This window comes from Myodes glareolus, chromosome 1, assembly GCF_982192425.1.
Source record: "Myodes glareolus chromosome 1, mMyoGla1.1, whole genome shotgun sequence".
NCBI classification, from domain to species: domain Eukaryota; kingdom Metazoa; phylum Chordata; class Mammalia; order Rodentia; family Cricetidae; genus Myodes; species Myodes glareolus.
The window spans coordinates 87,096,475-87,119,544 of NC_142026.1; the positions used below are offsets into that span (position 1 = coordinate 87,096,475).

The 23,070-nt window shown below is 40.3% G+C and overlaps 1 protein-coding gene across 3 annotated transcripts in view; it reads right to left on the minus strand.

Moving 5' to 3' along the window:
• Pdss2 (decaprenyl diphosphate synthase subunit 2) overlaps positions 1–23,070 on the minus strand; it is a 229,543-nt gene that overhangs the window by 154,870 nt on the left and 51,603 nt on the right. For all 3 annotated transcript variants that reach the window (XM_048425161.3, XM_048425159.3, XM_048425160.3), the window contains exon 2: positions 6,027–6,161. In XM_048425161.3, coding sequence (XP_048281118.3) covers positions 6,027–6,161 — 135 coding nt within the window. The remainder of the gene's footprint in view (positions 1–6,026; positions 6,162–23,070) is intronic.

A 23,070-nucleotide genomic window follows, 5' to 3' on the forward strand; every position in this document is an offset into this window, starting at 1 on the left:
GTGCTTGCTGCCAAGACTGATGACCTGAGTTCAATGCCTGGGATCCTACATGATAGAAAGAGAGCACCGATTCTGGAGAGTTGTCCCCTGATCGCCACACATGTCATGACATACTCTACCCTCTCTAAAGAAATGTTAAAACAGCAACAATAACAAACTCTCTAAAGTATATATCAAGGCAGCTGTTGTCTTTTTCCAGATTCCAGGTCTACTCTGCTGCCTTCTGGGTACCTCTCATTGTCTCCCCGAACAGAACCCTAACTCTTTGGGTTCTTTACAGTCTCTCCTCAGCTTTCCTTTCCACTGCATCTCCTCACTTTCACTGTCTGAGTTTGCCCTGGCTGTGAGGGAAGAATCTGTTCCATCCCGTTCTCCTTGGCTTGCAGATGCCTATCTAGAGTTCACAGGCTCACAGGGCATTCTCCCTACATGTGAGTCTATGTCCAGCTCTCCTTTAAAGGACTCTGGTTATATTAGGTTAAGGCTTAATTCAGTGACTTCATTTTAATTTAATTATCCCCGTGGAAAAAAGGTATTTCCTCCAAATAAGGTCATACTGTGAAGTCCTAGGAGACAGGACTTCAACATATAAATCTTGAGATGACAATTCAAGCTACAACACACATAATGAAGTTAGTCTCAGTTCTATAAATTCATAACCATTTATGTATCAACTATGAACTGAGTGTCTATTAGAAGTCCACACTATTGTGGACTCCCCTAGGTACTTCTATACCCCATGTCTTTGGTCAGTCAGGATCTCAATTCCTCTGCCTAGAGAAGACCCTTCACTGTGCCTCTCACCCATCTGCTTTCCTAGAGCTGATGACCTTCTGGCTATCTCAGGGCTCACTTCTAAGTCCTCTACTCGAAGCCTAAGTGGCCTTTTCACAAGAGATTTTCCCCATTTTTATATACACTCTTAATTCTCCCACAGAACTCTGTCCATACTTGATTTACAGAGTCATAAAGTAGAATTACACCTGGTGTGGTTTTTGTTTTGTTTGAGACAGGGTCTCACTATGTAGCCCTGGTTAGCATGAAACTCACTATATAGCCTAGGCTGGCCTTGAACTTACAACAATTGTCCTGCCTTTTCTTCTCAAGTACTTGGATTACAGGTATGTTCCACCATACACGACTACATTAGAGTTGTGTATACACTTACGTGTCCCCTGGCTTGAAGCTAAGGTCTCTGGGGGCAAACAATACACAGTATTCAGTTTATATTGCCTACAAAATGTACAGCCCCTAGTACATAGAGAGTACTTAGCAGCTGCTGGATGAATGATCAAAGCAGGCCCTCAGGGTATTCAACTCAGCAGGACCTGAAAGGTAAACTGGAAGGAGAAGCATTCAGAGACAAAGACCAGAAAGACTACTGTGGTTAAAATCTAGAAATGAAGTAGCAAAGGCTTGAAACTAGGGAATGGAAATGGATGACAAGAAAAGGAGACCTGCAGAAATGTGAATGGGTGGCTTACAGGGCAGCGAACACAAAAGGATGGGAGTTAGCAAGATTAAGAAGTTTCTGAGAATAAGGGCTCAAAAGTACAGTGATAGCATTAACCCAACATTAGCACCTGCTGCTGTTAACAGAGTAAGTGCTATAGATTTACATTGGTATGTGTATTTCTGCTATTGATTAAAGCATTGTGTTTGTGCAGCTCATTTAAAAATGTAATGTATAATTAAGAAATATAGGTTAATAGATAATCATCTATAACAGCCAAGCTGTAATCACGTTAGTTGGGTTTTCTAGATTTATAGGAGATATATTTCAGTTAGACAGGTATTCTTCAAATCTTTCAGAGACCTTCAGAATACGGCATTTAAAATGTTTTAAGAACTTAGGACTTTTCATGACAATGAGACAATGAGACATTGGTGGTCCTGGCAGCACCAATCTACTTCAAAAGAAAGATGGGTATCAAAGAGGCTACTTAAGGAGTTTGTTAGCCATTTGCACAAGAAACTGCTCTTGACTGGACTGCTTGATGTTATGTTGTATGAACTGGACATGCAGGACCCAGAGAAATGACTGCTGTACTTGCCTTGCCTAAAGGTGAGACAGTCCTTTGGGGTTCCTGTTTCATGAAAAAGTCTTCTGGATACTATGGGCCTGTAGGCTGAAGATGGATGCCCCAATGGTACAGAAAAACTTTGGGTTCTGTCCAGGAAGCGAGATGTCTCTGTCAATTCTAGAATTTTGGAAGTTGCTTACAATGCACTTCCTCTTTACTTATGCAATATTATATCCTTCTGGAGTCTATGATAGAGTTGAAGAATAGATAGTTATAATTATAGTTTTCCTTAGTTATGATAAAAGATAAAGTAGATATAAATGTTGTAACTGTAATTCTTGCTTGATACTTGTTTTGTTATATGTAATATTACTATGTTAAAGCTAAAATCTTCCGTTTTATTCAGACAGAAAAGGGGAGGTGATGTGGGATTCCCCCTCTGTATGCTGTGAATACTATTGGTTAATAAAAAAATCTGTTTCGGTCAGTGACTTAACAGAGTAGAGCTAGGTGAGAAAACTGAACTGAATGCTGGGAGAAAGAGGACAGAGTCAGAAAGAGGTCATGTAGCTGCCAGAGAGGAAATTTTGCAAGCTGCCAGCTGGAACCTTGCTGGTAGGCCACAAGTCTTGTGGTAAAATATAAAATAATAGAAATAGGCTAATTTAAGAGATAAGAGTGAGCTAAAAATATGCATAAGATAATAGGCCAAGCAGTTTTGTAATTAATACAGCTTCTGTGTGATGATTTCGTGGTCTGGGTAGCCAAGAACAAACAAGTGCCCTCCTACAACAAGTAAGCATCTGCTCAAAGTGGACTTCCTTCATTGTGCTGACATGGACGAGCAGGTTGTGCTCTTCCAAAGAGTGATTCAGAGACCACAATGTCTCCTTGAATGGGCCTCTAAGAGCATCTTCTTAACATGCAACACACTGCAAGATGCTTATGACTAGGAAGTAGTGAAAAACACTTCTAGAGATTTCTATCTATGATATGAATTATTTAACATTTGAGGGCAGTGCTAACTTGGGAGCTTTTTAATTTATCTCCAAATTAGTGGGATTACACTGTTGATATAATACCACTTTTGCTCAAACCCTATTACCTAGATTTCAGGCAGATAACCAAGTTAACTGCATGAGAAGCTGGGAAACATAGCCAAGCTGGATACTCGGGAAGAAAAGCATATTCAGTCTGTAGGTATTGTTTTGTCTTTTGAGACGGAGTCTCCTATATAGCTTGGGCTAACTCTGAGCTCACTATGTAGAACAGGTTGGTCTTGAACTTATGGTCCTCGTGCCTCAGCTTTAGCTTGTCATGTTACAACTCATGACCATCATGTATAGTCTGTGGTTTGTTTTTAACTGCTAGCTACAAAAGAATAAATCGAGTTGGTTCTTACAAAACAATGAAGAAAGCTGAACCATTGAGAAAATCCACCTGGGCCTACTACGTTGGTACACACTAGTACTCTTAGCACTTGAGAGGCTGCGGCAGGAAGGTCATGAACTCAGTAACATCCTAGAATACAGCCAGTTTCAGGCCACCCTGGACTCCATAGCAAAGCTACGCTACCAACATAATACTAACAGTAACAACAACCACCTCAATTTCCCTAAATTAAACAATCATGATACATTAGAAAAATCTCAATTTAACTACAATATGTAGTGTATTTAGCACAAAATATCTTTTATACACAAAACAAAAGTATTATATCATTAGTAGAATAGAAAGTTTCAAGTTTTCTCATTATGGTCAGAGACATTTGCAAGTTTAGTTTTTTTTTTTTTTTTAAATGAAACCTGAACCTAAGGACCAGACCATGATCGGCAGATGCTCAACCTCTGATCTCTATTTCCAGCTGCAGTTATATTTTTTTATTGGCCTTAGAATCAATTTTTTAAAAGTTAACATTGATGAAATAAACTCTAAACCTGATATCTTGCTGGCAAAAGGCTTGGGTGGATGTTTATAGCACATTTTTACAAATGTGGGTCTCTTGCCTTTTCCCCAACCAAACTTATTACATTGTAGCCTAAATTCTGCCTCTTAGCTATTATGTGATAAGTTTGCAGACATATTCACAACACCAGTTATATCCTGAGGCCAAACAAAAAAGATCACCTAACTCACTTTGGGTCCCTTAGGTAATTTACTCAGGCCCCATTACCTGACATCTAAGTCAAGCCAAAGAGAAAAAAAACACCAACAATATAAACCCTAGTAGTTGGAGGTAAATTAAAAAGCTCCCAAATCAGTACTTCCCTCAAATGTTAAATAATTCACTGTGGCATTAAAGATACAGGCCTCCAGCAAAAGTTACACTTGAATAATTAAGGAAGCAGGAGACAAACAAATTGACTTCAGTGGTACAGAAACAAATTGGTGGCTTCTCAAATGCCTACGCCAAAATTACGTTTTTACATTAGCAAGTATGTAAAATACAACTGATGAATTACTAGATCAAGTTTGATTATATAGAAAGTAGCCTGGAATTATATGTCTAAATATGTCTACATGCTCAAGTATTACATTTGTTTAGATTATTTGAAAAGATTTCTGTTTTTTTGAGACAGAGTCTCATGCTGTAGCTCAGGCAGGCCTCCAATGGGACCCTCCTGCCTCAGTACACTAAGCGTTGGGACTGCAGGCATGTGTTCCTTTGTACAGCTTCATCTGGAAAGTTTCTCTGTGCCTAAAGGGCATCTATTCTCTTAAAATTCTACTCAGACTGCTCAGACTCTGTATGGCGAGGATGAACAATATAGTTGTTTCAGAGGGTATTAAGAAAGTAGAAACCTGAGCAAACACCATAGAGTAGGCACGTACAAATGGATAAGCACTCCTGAATTACAGAACCCCTTCTATCTAGACTAAAAGGAGGATTTCAACCCAACTTTGTCACCTCCTATCCAGGAGATTTTTGATGAATCTTAACTTTGGAATGGTTATTTCTTCTGTAACATAAGAATGATTCACTTATGAACAACTCGTACCTGTGGAGTGGCACTTTAAAAGGCTATGAGAAACAATAAAGCATAGCTGGCATTCATCTTATACACATGGACAGTTATCTAGACGTCCAAGCAGACAGCTGACAACAGGGCAGGATCAAAGTCAGGAAGCTGAAAACCAATGGGATTCTGGACAGGATGGAGATATGTGACCCATTTACTTTCCACTGCCAAGGGGTTGCTAATAATCATTCTAAACCTTTGTATATTTCTTCTCATAATCTCAGCTAAACTTGGTGAAGAATTTTCTATAAAATATGTAAGGTAAAGTTTTGAGCTCTAACATAGAAGCAATGTGGAGAAGATAGATACACATCTAAGCAGATTCTCACTTGTGAGCTTGTCCAACATTCTTATCAGAGGATCTTAGGGGAACAGACCGATTTACTATCTAGACTAATGTACAAGAGAAATGAACTTGGAAGAGAGAAGATGGACAATGACATTGGGAGACAAGTGATCTAGAGGCTGAATTTCCTGCATTTGCCGCACGTAACATGAGAAAATGTTTCAGGGTTTTGGGATTTGTTTTCTCAAGAGTAGACAACTCTTCTAGCAGTATTAGAAAGATCATATGAGGAACTCATAAAACGATCAGTAACCTAACAAAATAAACATAAATCAATTTAAAGTGAACAGAAACTGAAATTAATCCCAGGATACCCCTTCTACTGAAAATACTTAGATTTAAAAAAAAAAAAAAGGAGAAAGTTCCACCAAACGATGCTGCTGTAATGTTGTAATGTGCACACCATCGTGTGCGTATGTGGAGATGGGAGAACAGCTTTCTGGAGTCGCTTCTCTCTCTCTCCTTCTACCATGTTAGGTCCTTGGGTACCAAATGAGGTCATCAAACTTATCAAACAGGAACTTTTACTGCTGAGCCACCTCAGGGGCCCCAAGTCTATTTTTATTTGATTTAGAATCAAAATGACAAGGGCTGAACAGTAGCTCACAATCTAGAGAGCAATGTCAGAACACTTACCACGAGTATATTCCACTGACCATGTCGTAGTTCTGGCATGAGGAGTTCCCAGCGCTGGGCCCTGCTGCTTTGGACATGAGCAGTACCACCAGGCCCCTCAGCTGGAGGTTATGCCGGCTGTCATGCACAAGGCCCCTGGTAATGACGAGAGAAGAGGATTAATTTCGTCGTCCATGAGTGGGCAGCTTAATCTAGAAGATGGCTACAACAATGCTCAAATTTCTAAGACAGAGAATCTGGACACTCACCTTCCCGGACCTGGAGGGAGGGGGGAGGAACTTGAACTTCCCACAGGGCAGGAAACCCTGTCTGCTCTTAGGGATGGAGAGGGAGGAGGAGAGGGAGTGGGGAGAGTGGGAGGGTGGTGGGAGGAGGGGTGGAAATGGAAACTTTTATAATTTAATAAAATTACTTTCAAAAAAAAATTTCTAAGACAGAACAATGGAACTTTTTTTCTAAAATAAAGGAAATTGTAGGAGGGAAGAATAATGTGCTGAAGCAACAAGCTCAGTAGACAACTGGAGAATTTAACACTTTTTTTTTTGAGACAGAGTTTCTCTGTAGCTTTGGAGCCTGTCCTGGAACTAGCTCTTTTAGACCAGGCTGGCCTAGAACTCACAGAGATCCGCCTGCTTCAGCCTCCCGAGTGCTGGGATTAAAGGCGTGAGCCACCACCCAGCTCTTAACACAGTTTATAAAGTGACACTCTCAATATGGGCTTGGTAATACGGTTCCCTTTCCTTTCTGGGTCCTCCCACTGGCTAACCACTTACTTACACTCTCATTTGATTACCAGACTGGAACCGTGGCTTTCTGAATGCTCCACAAGCTCTCTATCAAAGCACTACACTCCAAGCTCTCCTGCACAAACAAAAGTTGCTCTGACAGCAAAAGTATGCTTAGACCTGCTAAGTCAAACTACAGCAGTGGGCTCCAGGCAGGGTCTTCATCATTCGCCAGTTATAGGATGCAGAGGCTATCATCCTGCTCCTCTAAACAAGAGCAATAGCTCTCCATTCTAGACATGAATGGACAGGCAATGTGAAATCAGTATGAATCATGGTAGCACGTGACAGGAAGCTTTCCAGAAGCTGCTTTCTCTTTGTTTCTGCAACCTTCTCTCTCTCTCTCTCTCTCTCTCTCTCTCTCTCTCTCTCTCTCTCTCTCTCTAACTTTCACTCTTCTAATAAATATGATCTCCCATTGTTTTCTACTTCACCAAATAGCAGATCTCCAGTGGAAGTCCCACTCCAGTGTTATCTCATTGGAACATTTGCCTCTTTCAGAATGTGGTACTGAAAGATGGTGGAAAAATAACTGACTGGTTGGCAAAACAAGAGACTCTTTCAAAAAGCACACCTGACCTTTAGTGACACAAGACTGGAATTTACAGCTAGAGGGCAGACGAACAGTTGGAACAAATTATGTGTTTCCCCAGTCTGTTTATCTCCACTAACACCCTTAAAAACAGCACTGGGATGAACTGATATAACTCCCTAAAGCTTAACTATTCGTTCACAACCAAAAGAGAACATCAGGTCTTGCTTCTAGGTGTAAGAACTTTGGGATTCTCGATGAACAATGCTAATCTTACTATAACCCAGGTCATTGTGGGAAACTTTGACCTCAGTCCTCTAGTAAAGAGGGACATGGGCAAGCTGAACTATATCCAGAAGCAGGCAAAATCAAAGAGGTTACAAAAGTCTTGGGTTTTGAAGCATTTCTACTTCAGATTGAGGATCCTCAATCAGTTTATAGTCTATGCAAATACTCCCAAATCTGAAAAACTCTGAAATTGAAATTATTTCTGGTCCCAAGCATTTTGATAGGTGATACTCAGCCTGTACTGTCGCATGTGTAGCTCTCAGGTAGGAAAATGGTGACACTGGTGTTCTTAGCTTTATTCGACCAAAAACTCAGTGTCAGGAAGAAGTAGCTGGAGGAGCAGGGCTGGAGTGTATGTGAGGAAGTGTTCTGGAGAGAGTAACGGTGTGAGGTGAGGCAGAGAACATGGCCGGAACAGTCTGTGGGGAGGAGCTAGAGAAAGAACACTCGAGCTCACACTGCTCACCTGAAATGCTTCCATAGGGAGAAGAAACGGCTGGACAGACTGAGACACTAAGAAACCTCAGCAGCCTCTGGTGATGCCTAACTTTGTTACTAGAAATGTCTGAGGTGACACAGAAGAATGGGCTATTTGACATCTGGGAGTTTTCTTGACTCTGTGACTCTTACTAATTTCATTTTACTATATTATTTGATACTCCACAACAAGTAGAGCAAATATAAAAGTGAGAAGCCCTTCACTGCTCAGTGTTGACAATGAAAGCAACACTTAGTATTATGTAACCCTCATCACTAAAACTCCGCAGAACTGATGTTTAATTGATATAAACAAGTTTCATCACTCCCATATTTGCTCACCTAGTGAACCCCAAAACCTTCCATATATGAGGCACTGGGCTAGTACAGGTACTACGGTAAGCAAAACCAGTCATGGAGCTTAGAATCTAGCAGAAGAAATAGAAATAATCACTAATAAAATGTAAAACCACAATCATAATAAATGCTTCTAGGAAGAAAGAGAGAGAGAGTATCATAAAAATTCATAAGAGAATTATCTACATCAGAAAAGACAGGCTTCCTTGGGGAGGGAATGACAGAGCTGACATTCAAAGGAAGAACAGATGTAAAAGGAACACGAGAAGGGTAAGAAGAATGTGTTCACAGCACAAGAATGACTTTGAGGCACATAGGGACTAGACCATGCAGGGTCAATATTCCATGGCAAGAGGTTTGATCTTTATTCAAAGAACAATGGCAAGGTACTGTAGCATTAAGACAAAAGAAAAAATGAAACAAAAGCAAAAAAAAATCTATTGTTGTTGTAGAAAGACGATGTGGTGGCTCTGAAGAGCCTGTAAATTACATTTGGGGGTAAAAACAGAACCAAACCAACCAAACAAACAAGAAACCCAACCCATTCTGTAATGGGCTGGCCTGAAATTCATTGGTTGGCCCAGGTAGGGCTTTGACCTGAGGCAATTCTCCTGCCTCTGTCTTTCAAGTGTTGTGATTACAGGTGTGAGCTGCCATGCCTCCTGTGGTAACTGAGCAGAGTGAGGAGGACTGAAGTCCTGGTAGATGGGCTGAGAAACGAAGCTCTGGGCCAGGCAGCTGCCACACAGTACAAGGCTGGCTCAGTCCTGCTGCACCATCACAACTTTCCACAGCTATTAACATACTTCTCTTCCTTAATGCAATCCTGTACCTCAAGTTCTCAAATCACTGCTGTGCAGTTTTAAAAAAAAAAATGTCCTCTTAAATTCTGTTTTAATACATATGTGTCAAGCTAGAAGGACACGCAAAGAAACAGGAACTGTAAGAAGCCATGATGGGACGCTCTTACTCAATCATATAAAGAAGAGAGAAGAAAGCAGTAGAATAATAGGCGACAGTGCAGAGAAAGCTTCCTGCTGGAGGTGGTCCTCAAACCCAGGCTGAAAGATGCTCACATTTTCTTGAGTAGAGAATGGGAAAATAGGGAGGCTGGGGCTCAATTATAGCAAGGAAGGGGGAAAAAAAAAGCAGAAGTGGGTACAAGAAGGGGAGAGTAGGAGCAGGTTCAGAAGCTGTGGGACTATGCATTTAGGCATGGTATTCTCATATATAAGCCCAGTAAAAGAGACAGCCAAAGGATGAAGTGCCTTGGAATTCAGGTGTAGTCTGGACTTCTGCAGGTAATCTGGGGGTTTGGACAGTTTGTCAGTGAGATAGGAGTACAATTAGCACTAAAGACTAAAACCATTCCCTGGGCCTAATCCCACAGTGATAGCATGTTGGGTGCAGAGAAAATGAGAGGGAAGACCAGTAAGGAGGCACCTCATCCAGTAGCTAGGGGAGAGATAATGAGGGCTTCAATTAGGGCCATGGTAACAGGGACGAAGAATCGCTGAAAGATGGGAGCAGCATGGAGATAGCACCCACTGACTGGATGAAAGAGACACAGGGAGAGAAGAGAAGAACAAAGGAAAGGCAGTGGCTGAATTTGAGTCAAACCTGTTTGTTAAAAAGTAATGATGCTATACTTAGGAGAGATTGGAAATAAATCTGATAGGGAATTGATGTGTTTAATGTTTGACATGTTAATTTTGAATGTAAGGAGAATTTCCAGATGGATATGACCTGTGGAGAGTCAGAAGTGCTGTGGGTATAGATTAGCAGGCATCTTCATGGAAGTGCTGTGGGTATAGATTTAGCAGGATTCTTCATGGAGATGCTGTGGGTATAGATTTAGCAGGCTTATTCATGAAAGTGATCGCTACAACAGGAAAAATTGATGGATGAAGCTGTTGTGGAGGGGAAGAGAAGGTAAGAAAAAAGAAAAATGGCAAAGAGCTAAGAAGAAGAAAAAAAACAGGTATGGTGGTACATAAAAGAAATTCTATTTTCTTTCTTCCTTCCTCTTTCTCCTTTTCTTTCCCTTTTCTTTCTTTCTTCCTTCCTTTCTTTCTTTCTTTTTTTCTTTTCTTAAGACAGTGTCTCTCTACATAACCACATAACCCTGACTGTCCTGGAATATACTCTGTAGACCAGGCTGGTCTCCAACTCAAAGATTAACCTGCCTCTGCCTCCAGAGCTCTGTACTAGAAATTCTAACATGCAGGATGATTGAGGGTTTGTTGCAAGCCCAGGCTACATAGTGAGTTCGAGGCTAGTTCTGGGCTACAAAGCAAGACTTGTCTCAAGAAGCTACCTATCTACCTATTTACATATATACATGGAAATGAAATCTTGGGAATTCCAAAGTTTAGAGGACTGGGGAAGAATTAGTAACCAATCTGAAAGAATGCACTCTACCCACAAATAAAAATCTCCAAGACATGGATAAAGAAGTATACCCACACTAATGGTGGGAACAGAGGACTGGAATCGTGCAGTGTAAAGAAACTGAAGGCCAATGGCTGCCTTTCAAAACACACTGTACTGTACAGACTAGTTTTCTGTTAGCTCAACACAAGCTATAGTCATTTTGGGAAGATGAAACTTCAATGAAGAAAATGCCCCTGGTATGGGAGAATTATCTGTACTCTGTCATTCATGTATTTTAATAAACCGCTGATTGGCCAGGCAGGAAGTATAGGCGGGTCAACCAGACAGGAAGTAGAGGCGGGGCAATGAGAACAGGAAAAGGCTAGTGAAGAGGAAGCTCACTCCACCACTCCTGCGCAGACCACCGAAGCAGCAACATGCGAACTGACAACTGAAAAAGGTACCAAGCCATATGGCTAATATAGATAAAGCTAATGGGGTAACATAAGTTATAAGAGCTAATAAGTAGCCTGACCTAATGGGCCAATCAGTTTATAACCTAATGTAGACTCTGTGAGATTTTCTTTGGGACTTGCCAGCTGTGGGGTACTGGATGGGACAGAAACCCCAACAAGTCGGACCTCATGTTACATGCCCCCACCAGACTGGTCTATGGGCAAGCCTGAGGTGCGTTTTCTTGACTGATGATAGATGTGGGAGAACCCAGCCCACTGAGGGCTGCGCTACTCTTGGCCTGGTGTTCCTGGGTGCTGTAAGAAAGCAAGCTGTGCAAGTCTAAAGCTGTGCACTCCTCCATGGGCACTGCATCAGCTCCTGTCTCCAGATTCCTGCTATGACTTCTTTGGATGGTGGACTACAAGGTATAAGATTAAAAATTCCTGTTGTCCTCAAGTTGCTTTTGACCATAGTGTCTTACTACAGCAATAGAACACCCAAGGAACATACACTTTCCTTTTAAATACTATTTGTGTGTGGGGTGGGTGGGCAAGAGTTTATGCTATGCAAGCATGAGTTCACAAATACAAAGGCATGAATGTGGACATCTGATAACAGCTTGCAGGAATCAGCTCTCTTTTTCCACTATGACATAGTGACATATGACATATGTGAGTCACAGGGATCAAACTTGGGTCATCAGGTTTGGCAGAATGGCTTGCCTTTACCCCTTGGGCCATCTCACCAGCCCAGTGGCTGCCTATTTTAGGAGTTCTGGGGGTACTTATTATAAACCTCTAGTTCAGCATTTTACACACTAAGTAATAAAAATGATTAACAATGACACGGGCAACAACTATAGCATACTGTGAAGCCAAGCATCAGCTGTTTCCCCACAAAAACCACAGCAAGTCATCCCAGTAACATCCCTTTATAAATGAGGAAAATTAGCAAGGAAGCTTTAAAAAGTTTAATAATTACTGGCCACATTAGTCCATTCATAATGGAACTGCCAAGACTTAAGCAGGATTTGGGCTAGCAAGCCCAGTGTTTTGTGTCTTGAGACAACTATGCAAAGATTTCAGCTGGCCATCTCTGTCTGTCACGAACCTATATGAACTCTAGAAGATTCAGCAACCATTCACATCTACAAGTATTACTTGTAGTGGTTTAACACAGGTAATGTTGTGACTGGTGACTGATCCAAAACACAGGCAAGCCACTACAGTGTTTCAACCTGGGGGTAGAACAATCCTTTCACAAGGGTTGAATATCAGACATCCTGCATATCAGATTTACATTACTATTCTTAACACTGGTAAAATTAAGTTACGAAATAAATTTATGGTTGGGGACCACAACATGAGGAACTGTATTAAAGGCTCACAGCATTAGGAAGGTTGAGAACCACTGCTCCACGGCTATAACTAGTGCCAAAAGACAGGTTGTGATAAGTTCAAACAGATGGCTGTGATTGGTCCAAATACAGTCATCGGGTGCAGGAGTCAGCTGGAATACACTCCCCTATGCTGCCTGCTCTGGTTTGGTAACAGCAGAGATCTCCTGTTGATGGTGGCTGAGTTGTAGGAGGGGATAGGCAGCGAGCTGACTTATGGCTGAAGCAGCTGAATTGCTCAGAGTGGCCAGGGCAGCAAAGAAGGCAGGTGGAAAGATGGCAGAAAGCAGAGAACTGATACTACAGACGGAGAAAAGGCTGTAGGAGCCAAAGGTCTGGTCACCAGAAAGCTGTCAAGTCTTCAGTGTCTAGGGTCAGACCTCAGCTGAGAGTTGCAGTACTGTCTACTGCGAAAGGCTGAAGAATCTCGATACCTAGACCTGCCTGGGAGCCGCAAAGCCACACACAGGGAAGGGCTGAGAAACCCTGATTTCCGAGGCCTAGGAAGAGCTCATATTCATAGGACTAAAGGTCCCCTTATCTGAGGCTTGCTGAAGGGTTTGAGACCTGGGGCCACACTTGCTGATGCTTCAGTCTGCCCATTGCTGCCACTCTTATGCTGCTGGACAGTGTGGGAAACTACAGCTGACAGAGACCAGCACTTGAAGAACTCCCTGCTGACCCATGATTCTATGCAGGTAGAGCAAAAGAGCCCTGAAAAGCTATATTACCAGCTGATTGGTAATATTATATGATATATAATAATATTATATATTAATATAGCCCTTCCATATTGCCAATCAGCTAGTAATATAGCCATTCCACTCTGAAGTTCTGAGTCTGTCTTCCTAATTAATGACCCCTTTAAAAGTGATAGTCACACACAGTTTAAAAGCCCCAACAGATTCTAACAAACATGCTGTGCTGTGTTATTTGAATACTATGTTAATGATGTCACCACCAAAAATGGGCCACAGCACAGGGCCTATTCCTTAAGTTCTACAGAGAAGTGACCCATGGTCTCTGTACCTTCTGTTTCCATCTGAAAGAAGTGACTGACATCACTGTCACTCCAGTGCCCTCCCTCACTCTGAAGAGAAGATGGAGGTACTGTCAGATGGAAGGCCATGTGGGACCAGAACTAGAACACAGTAAAACTTTTTTCTCTGAAAAGAATGGTTATCTTTATTATTGTAAATTATGTGTATGTGTGTCTGTGAGTGAAAGGGCCTGCACTGGCCAGAGGCACTGGGAGTCTCTGGAATGAAAATTACAAACAGTATGTACTTCCTGACATGGGTGCTGGAACTGAACTCAGGGCCTCTGAACTCAGGACTCACTCTTAACCACCAAGTCATCACTCCAGCCCTATGGTAAGATCTTTTTAAGATTTATGTTTAAGAGTTCAGAAATCTAGGCTGGTAAGATGGTACTTGCAGTCAAGCCTGACATCCTGAATTCAATCCCCAGATCAAATGGTGGAAGGAGAGAACAGATTTTTGAAACTTGTTCAGCAGATCCCAGGCTTTACTGGCCAACAGCCTGGCATACTTGGCCAGTCCAGTGAGAAACCCTGACTCAAAAAAAAGGTAGATGCCACCCAAAGTTGCCCTCTTGCCTTCACAAGAACACACACACACACACACACACACACACACACACAAAGAAACCACAGAAGAACTGTTATCATTTAATAGACTCAAAGTTCCCTCTCTGTAAAAAGGTGGCAAAGAATCATGCGCCAAAACCTAGAAACTGATTATGTCTTACTATTCATTACCCATCCAGAAAAATATAAGTGGTGAAGGCCAAATTCTAACAAACATGAGGTTAGGTTGATTTATAAGACTCATAATAATGCTTATAACTATGTCCCCAGCTAACTTAGAAATTATACACACTATTGAAGCACCAAGACTGAGTGGAGTCCTGGGAATACTCTGAGCTTTTCCTACCTTGGGGGATTTTGTTGGTTTGTTTGCTGATAGAATTTGTGACCAACTAATGAACTACAAGTGCAGTTTTAAAATCATAGAATGTAATATGTTAGATTAAAAGAATTGGGAATGGTATAAATTTAATTAAGTAAGAGCGGGCCAGCTGTGGTTGCACACCCCTGCAATTCCAGCATTTGGAATCCCGAAGCAGAACTGCTTGTTTTTCAGACCACAGACCTTCAGGAGTCTTTGGATTTATTTATTTACTCTCCCTGTGTGTGTGTGTGTGTGTGTGTGTGTGTGTGTGTGTGTGTGTGTGGCATGCATACACGTGGAGGGGCAACTTGTGGGAATCAGTTTTCTCCTTCTACCAGGTGAGTCCTGGGAATCAAATTCGGATCATCAGACTTGACCGCAAAAACCTTTACACACTAAGCCCTCGTTCTCTTTGGTTTTGGAGACAGAGTTCTACTGTGTGGTCCAAGATAGCCTTGGACTTCACTTAGTGGCTGGGATTGCAGGCATATGCCAACCTTGTCGCAATTCATTTCACAATAGGCAACACACAAAAAGAAGCCCTGGGACATCCGTGGTCAAGATTTCTGTGTTCTGCATTATTCTATGTGTTTGAAATATTTTTTTAAATGTTAGAAAGAACATGCTATCAAGCAGAAATAAGTATTAACTGACAAATGAATGTTTTATTTTCCTAGTTGTCTTATTTAAGTCTGGGGGAAAAAAAAACAAAAACCAAAAACCAAAACTCACCACCAAGCCCTGTACTTTAAAGACAACAGAATGTTTTTAAAGGCAGTGAGTTTTTCAATTTGAAGAAATAGAAGAACAGATGATTCTACTAGGTGTTTTAATTTTCTAAGATTTAGACATAGAACCACAGTTTAAATGGTTTCAAAGAAGTCTCTCTCTCTCTTTTTCTTTCTTTCTCTCTCTCTCTCTCTCTCTCTCTCTCTCTCTCTCTCACACACACACACACACACACACACTTAGCAATTTGATGACAATACTATTCAGTTATAAAAAAATCTAACACTCATGAAAATAGTTTTAAACTACTGTAATTTATGAGTCACTAAAAATAGCCTAGACATCACATATTTTTGTATGAAATTAGCAGAAGAGCTAGAGGTTAATTTCCATTGACAAAATGGCCCAAATCGAATTATTACTGCCACCTCTACCCTATGACTAAATTGTCCTAGACTTGAAACAATTTTAGGGCCTGAGGTGACCAGCCTTTAGAATCTGGGTGTTATAGCAGCCACTGAAATGGCTTGAGGGCCACATGCACATCCCACCAGAATTAAATTCCTAAGGGATGACAGTACCAAGAACAGCTTCACCAAGGCCTTCCTGATGCTACAATTAGAATTGATGGGCATGTGGCAGAAGACAGACACCTGGGGGAATAAAGAAAAGAGAAAGTGGCGCGGTGAACAGGAGAGGAAACCAAGCCAGGGGCTTTGCAGAAATGAGCACTGACCACCAGCGGCTTACAGAAATAGTAAGTACAAACCAATGTCAAAAGTGATCATCTTCACAGACAGACATGGCCCACCGCCTTAAAATTAGTCCTACAGCTGGAAAGAAAACAACAAAGATGCAACAAAATATTTTTTAAAACTACTAATGGGATGAAATGAAGCAGTTGCAGAACAGTCTTTGGCTACACTGGAAACTGTTCGATGATTTCATAGAACAACTGCTGTGGATAAACCCGCTTTGTTCACATGTAAAACACCAACTCAGAACTGAGGCGAGGGGTCAGAAAGATGGAGGTTGGACGGAACACAAGCATCATTGCACCTCACAGACACAGGGACTCGATGCCACTTAAGCAGTGACAAGGCTAAGCACTGTGCATTACACTTCGCTTGACCACAGTCCGTCTGTACAGAGAATAAACCGAACATTTTCCAAAGTACTTGGTGATTTCCTCCACACAAAGTATCAGTTGCAATAGACTCCACCACTCAAATGAAAAAAAAAAAAAAACCTAACTGCTCTCAGGTTAATCTATCATTTTCTATGGTTTTACTTGGTCTCCTAGGTAGGTAGTTTTAATAATGACTACTTCAAAAAATAAGGCATATTTACTGCTAAGAAAATCAGTCTTCTTAGCTAATAAAGAAGTCCAATTATGCAAAATTGTGAAAATGTGTACTTGAACAAGGTAGACAGTCATATACTTAGTATTTACATAACATATTAAGCAGAGGAAAAAGCCAAATATAAAAGATACAACAGCAGATGGAGGAAGTCAATAAAAACCAGCAAGTTGGAAAAAAATGGTGATATAATTTACAGAGAAACAGATAATACCTCAAGGGCAAATTAGGAGGAGGTAAATAGCAATGAGAAGTGCAACAGATTTTAGCAAGAAAAATGTGTTTTCAAAAGTGGCTGGAAAAATAAGACAGAACAATATTATTGCAATATTATGGTTCAGAAGAGTAAAATTTTAAAGGAAATCTCATTAATTTTTCCAAAATCAACACTAATCTAGGGTACAAGACACCAAGACATAGGGGAATTAGAAGTGACAAGGATGGTGGGGTGCCTCTCCCGTAAGAATTCCCACCAGAGAAAAGAACCTATGACTGACTGCCTGAGTTAAATCCATTAGCCCTTATAATCATGAATGTCGCCACCTAATTAACTTCAAGACCTTGTAGATATTTAAAACGGCCACCAATGGAGGTGGTAAAAGGAAAGAATTATCATGATAAGACCATCTCTCAAATTATGTGTCAATAGAAGAACACAATTCAATTTCCTAGAGTTTCATTTACATACCAGTTAATGAACAGGATGGCACCTGCATAACAGAGAGCTGGTAATAATAAATTCCGTCCAGGCATCCGGTCAACTGACACGTCAGAAAACACTAGCAGTTGCTCTGTCAAGAGGCAGGGAGGACTCATCACCAACTTCCAGTAGGTAGACTTTCTCACTCGGCAGTGCCCACCAGCTTCCACATGTGCCCTCTCATCTGGTCTTAACAACCAGCTTTGTGCTGGCCATCACCCTTAATCTGGGCTAGGGACACTAAAATTCACAGAGCTTGTCAGTTGCTATCAGCAGACACACTACATGTTTGTAACCATGCATCCTGGTTGTCTTCCTAGACTACAGTCTCTGTAGGCATATTACAGCACACAGACTTACCTACACCTGCATCTTCAGTGTTTAGAATAGTGCCCTACACAAAGACATTCAACTTTAATGGATTAATAATGTATTCTGTCTAAAAGTATGTAACTGACTAGTGAGAGATCTGGGGTTCAATTTGATATCTGTCTCTGTAGTTCATATTCATCCAATACAGGGAGATAATGAATGCAGCAGAATTAAAACAAGAGTAAACCGGGATGACGGCTTTAAATTAGGGCTTAAAAGTAATTTACTGGCAAGAGATATATTTTTAAAATGAACTCATTTTTCCTGCATATTGCTTTGAAATGTCTTTGGGTTCCAGGTCTAATGTGCTGAGAGCTGGACCTACAGAAGGGAGAAGCCTCTTCCTTAGATGGGGAAATGTTCGACGAGGCTCCCAGAGGAGCAGCAGGGGAATGGAGGTTCTTAAACCCAGCTACAGAAGCTTGAATAGCTCCACTCACACAGAGACCTAAAGAGTTACCGTACAGTAAGAGTGCTGTGCATTCTTTTTAGTTTAGCATTTAAAAAACAAACAAATAAACAAAAACGAAAAACAAAACTTCACAGACTGAAAGAGCAGTCCGGGTCTAGCCCCTAGCCGAGGAGTGTCACACTGAAGTGGGGCCCACGAAGGCTCAGCTAGTGGTCCCGGCACTGTGCCCTTCTGGTGGGTTGTGACAGCTGAGCCTCTAAAACAGTTCACAGATTCACAGCTTGGAGGGAAGGAAAAAGTGTTCTCTGCCCTCTGAGTGTCTTGAGCCCTTTTATAAAAACTGGGGGAAAATATTAATTTCTCCACAGCAATAATTTATGCACATTCTGTATTTTTACTTCCAGCAACAGAAAGAAAAGAAACCTGAATTTGAAGCTTAATGACTTAAAGCTTTGCTGACCTTTGTTCCACCCTGTAGGAAACAAAAATACACATATTTTGTCCTAATATGAATTAAAACCCAGTTTTGTAAGACAAGTGCTTTACCACCTGAACCAGCTCAAAATAATCCACTTTTAAAAGACAACAAAGGGGTTAGAGAAATGGCTCAGTGGTGAACAATTGCTTACTGCCCTTGAAGAGGACCTGGATTAGTTTCCCAGAGTCCATATGTGCACCACTGACTCCAGTTCCCGAGAACCTGATGCCCTCTTATGGCATCTGGGGGTTCTTGAACACATGTGGTGCACATAAACTTATAAAGGCAAAAACACCTAAGCTTAAGGAAAGTTTTAAATAAGCAACAAAGAATAAAGGGTAACACTACATCAATAAAGCCTAGAGATTGTTAACAGCACTGATAACTGTGAGGCCGACATCTCTCCTTCAGCTGTCCTTCCTAAAGCTACTGCCCATCTGATAATTGCCTTCATTTCACTAGGAATGAGAAGAAGAAGAAAAAAAGAAATGGGAGCCCCCAGATTCTTCCGTAACTCCCTAAATAAGGCAATGGACATCTATCTCCTCCTTTGGACGGATTTTTATAAGACAAATTGATGGACAGTAAGGATGTAGAAATAGGAAGCAATTCGTATTTTTACAGCATACCCCATGGGCTACTTCACATGCAATCCACATGCACTGTAGTTATCCCTGCTTTACAAGGATAAGACTGAGAGACATTAGCTTCTTGAGCAAAGTCAAAATAAGTAAATAAGAGTCAGAATTAAAAATCCGATGATTTGACTACAAAGCTCCTGTCTATTTCCTACTCATTTATTACCATTCTTCCCACCCCTAGGACCAGCAGGTGCTGAAACATGTTTGTGTGACACCAGTGTGGACAGGGAGATGGAACTCATGAGTAAAACGACCCGGCTAGGCTGCCACTAGCAGACACAGGCTGAAGAGCCAGGTGGCAATCAAACTAAACTAAAACAGTTTAACAGTTGTTAAGTTCAGTAATTACCCAATTTAAAACACCCACTACTGAAGTACACTCGAACACATTGGCACAGAAGACCACTTCCTAAATATAACCCCAGTAGCACAGACAACACTGAGAGAAACAATTAATAAATGGGACCTCCTGAAACTGAAAAGCGTCTGTAAAGCAAAAGACACGATCAACAAGACAAAACGGCAGCTACAGAATGAGAAAAGATCTTCACCAACCCCACATCAGACAGAGGGTCTGATCTACAAAATATATAAAGAACTCAAGAACTGGTCATCAAAAGAACAAACAATCCAATTAAAAAAATGGAGTACAGACCTAAACAGAGAACTCTCAACAGAGGAATCTGAAATGGCTGAAAGATACTTAAGGAAATATTCAACATCCTTAGTCATCAGAGAAATGCAAATCAAAACAACTCTGAGATTCCATCTTACACCTGTGAGAATGACCAAGATCAAAAACACTGATGACAGCTTATGCTGGAGAGGTTGTGGGGTAAAGGAAACATTCCTGCATTGCTGGTGGGGATGCAAACTGGTACAGCCCCTTTGGATATTAGTATGATGATTTCTCAGAAAATTAGGAAACAACTTTCCTCAAGACCCAGCAATACTACTTTTGGGTATATATCCAAAGGATGCTCAATCGTGCCACAAAGACATGTGCTCAACTATGTTCATAGCAGTATTATTTGTCATAGTCAGAACCTAGAAACAACCTAAACGCCCCTCGACCAAAGAATGGATAAAGATGTGGTACATTTACACAATAGAGTATTACACAGCAGAAAAAAAAAAAGAACATCTTGAAATTTGTGGACAAATGGATGGATCTAGAAAATATCATATTGAGTGACACAACCCAGATCCAGAAAGACAAATACCATTTGTACTCACACATAAGTGGCTTTTAGGCATAAAGCAAAGAAAACCAGGCTACAATTCACAATCCCATAGAACCTAGACAACAATGAGGACCCTAAGAGAGACATACATGAATCTAATCTACATGGGAAGTAGAAAAAGGCAAGATCTCCTGAGTAAATTGGGAGTGTGGGGATCATGGGGGATTGTAGAAGGGGAGGGGAGAGAAAGGGAGCAAGAAAAATATAAATATAAAATAATATAAAATAATAATATATATAAATAAAAATATATAAATATAAAATATATAAAAATTAAAAAGTTCAATTAAAACAATAAAAAACCCTACTTTATTGCAATGTATTGCCCTGCACCACCATCTTTACTTCAAATTTCCATGCTGAAATGTTTCCATCACTTTATAACAACAAATAATACATAGTTCAAGATTACAAATACTGCTCATTACTGTATTAGTGGCCAAATATTAGGTACAGAACACTCAAACACATACAAGTTGGAAGGTATTATTTTACTTCTATTTTTAATTTAATATGTATGTGTATAAAAGTCTGTGAATATATGTATACCAAATATGTGTAGGAGCCCACAGAGGCTGGGAGAGAGGACTGGAACCTCTGGGACTGGAATTACAGTTGTGAGCCATCATGTGGAATCAAACTTGGGCCCTCTGAAGAGCAGCCAAGGCACTTAACTATTGAGCCACTTCTCCAGCCTTAAAGGTAATAATTTTATCCTAATTTTACAAATAAAAAAAAAAACTAGGACCCAAAGAAGTATTAATAAACAGTAGAACTTGACACTAGGGATTTAGATCTTTTCTAAGATTCCACCTCAAAACACCATCTATAACAGAAAGAAATCACTGAATAAGCTTTTCTTAAACATCAAGAATCAGCTGCTGGCTGATGTGGGGGGCCTCACCTTTAATTACAGTGCTTGGGAGGCAGAAGCAGAGGGATCTCTGTGAGTTCGAGGCCAACCATGATTACATAGAGACCCTGTCTCAAACAAACAGACAAAAGAATCAGTAACTGACTTGGATTATCCTAATGAGCAGAAGGCACTATGGAAAATAGGAACTTAATAGGATTATATTCTTAGTACCTAAATCGCAGACACCTCTCAAATTTCTTCATTCACCAGTAATACCTTTTCTAGCAAAAGGATGAGCTCAGTTCTTTGCACTGCATTTAGCTGTCATGTCTCTTGGGTTTTTTAAAGTGTGGAACAGTTCCTTAGACATTTTCAGACATAGGGCCTTGAACATGTTGAAGATCTCAGGTCGGACGACCTTCCAAAGTTCTCTCACTGTGGTTTGGCTGGTGGCTTTTCACAACTGCACTCAAGACAGTGCATCTCTGGCAGGAAGCTCACAGAAATGATGCTCTATTTATTCTTCCCACATCAATTTCAGTTTGCTCCATAAAAGATTTTGCTTTGACCATTTTCATAAAGTGACGTTGCCTTCAAATACCTTGTAGTTAAATCAACATATAGAAAACAGTTCTAACTATTCTTTATTATTCAAGAGCAGAAAACATTCCAGAGAATATAAAAACAAGTACACTTCTCACTGCATATTCTGGTTCCAGCTGAAACTGTTAAAATATATAAATAACATAAAAGCTACTGTGTATATAAAAATTACAGCAGTTAAAACTCAGCATAATCATTTTGTACAATTACTAGTCTGAAGGGTCTAATATTCTCATACATCTAAAAAAAAAGCTATTATTCTCTATGTCTGCATTTTTCCAAAATGGTCTTTTAATTAATAATAGTGAGATCTGGTAATTTCCTACCAAACAGCCTACAGCCCTATATTGACACACATTTTCTGAAATAACCTGTCAGACAATCAGAAAATATTACTATGTTATAAAGAGATCTTTAACGAAGACTTGAAGCATAGAAACCTAACTTGACAAGTTCAGAGGACTGCCAAGTCTCATTTCACCATATCACAATTTTGAAATATTGCTAAGAAACGTATTTTGTATTAAACAAAACCTCCATAAGATAGATGTAGCAAAAAGTCTTGAAAAATTAAAGAAAATCAACCTTAACTATTAATTGCTATTAAAATTTACCTTATTAAAAAAAATTTCTTTAGCTTTGTCAAGATGGGCTACAATCAATCATCTTCTAATTGCTAATGCCACAGAAAAATTCATACAAACTATACTAAATATCTTATACAAATTTATAATAAAAAACAAATAGGATAATTTTAGTTGGGTATTTATAGATGAATGCATATAATTAAAAGAACTTTGCATTTTTAATATACTTAACCCAGCAGAGATTTTTTTTCTTAATTTCTTATTTATTTAGAAAGATATCTAACTTTGTAGCCCTGGCTGGCCTGGAACTTCCTATGTGGGCCAGGACGGTCTGGAACTCAGAGATACATTTTTCTATGCCCTTCAAGTGCTAGAATTAAAAATAAGTGCCACTACATTCAGCTAAGTACAAGATTCTAAAATT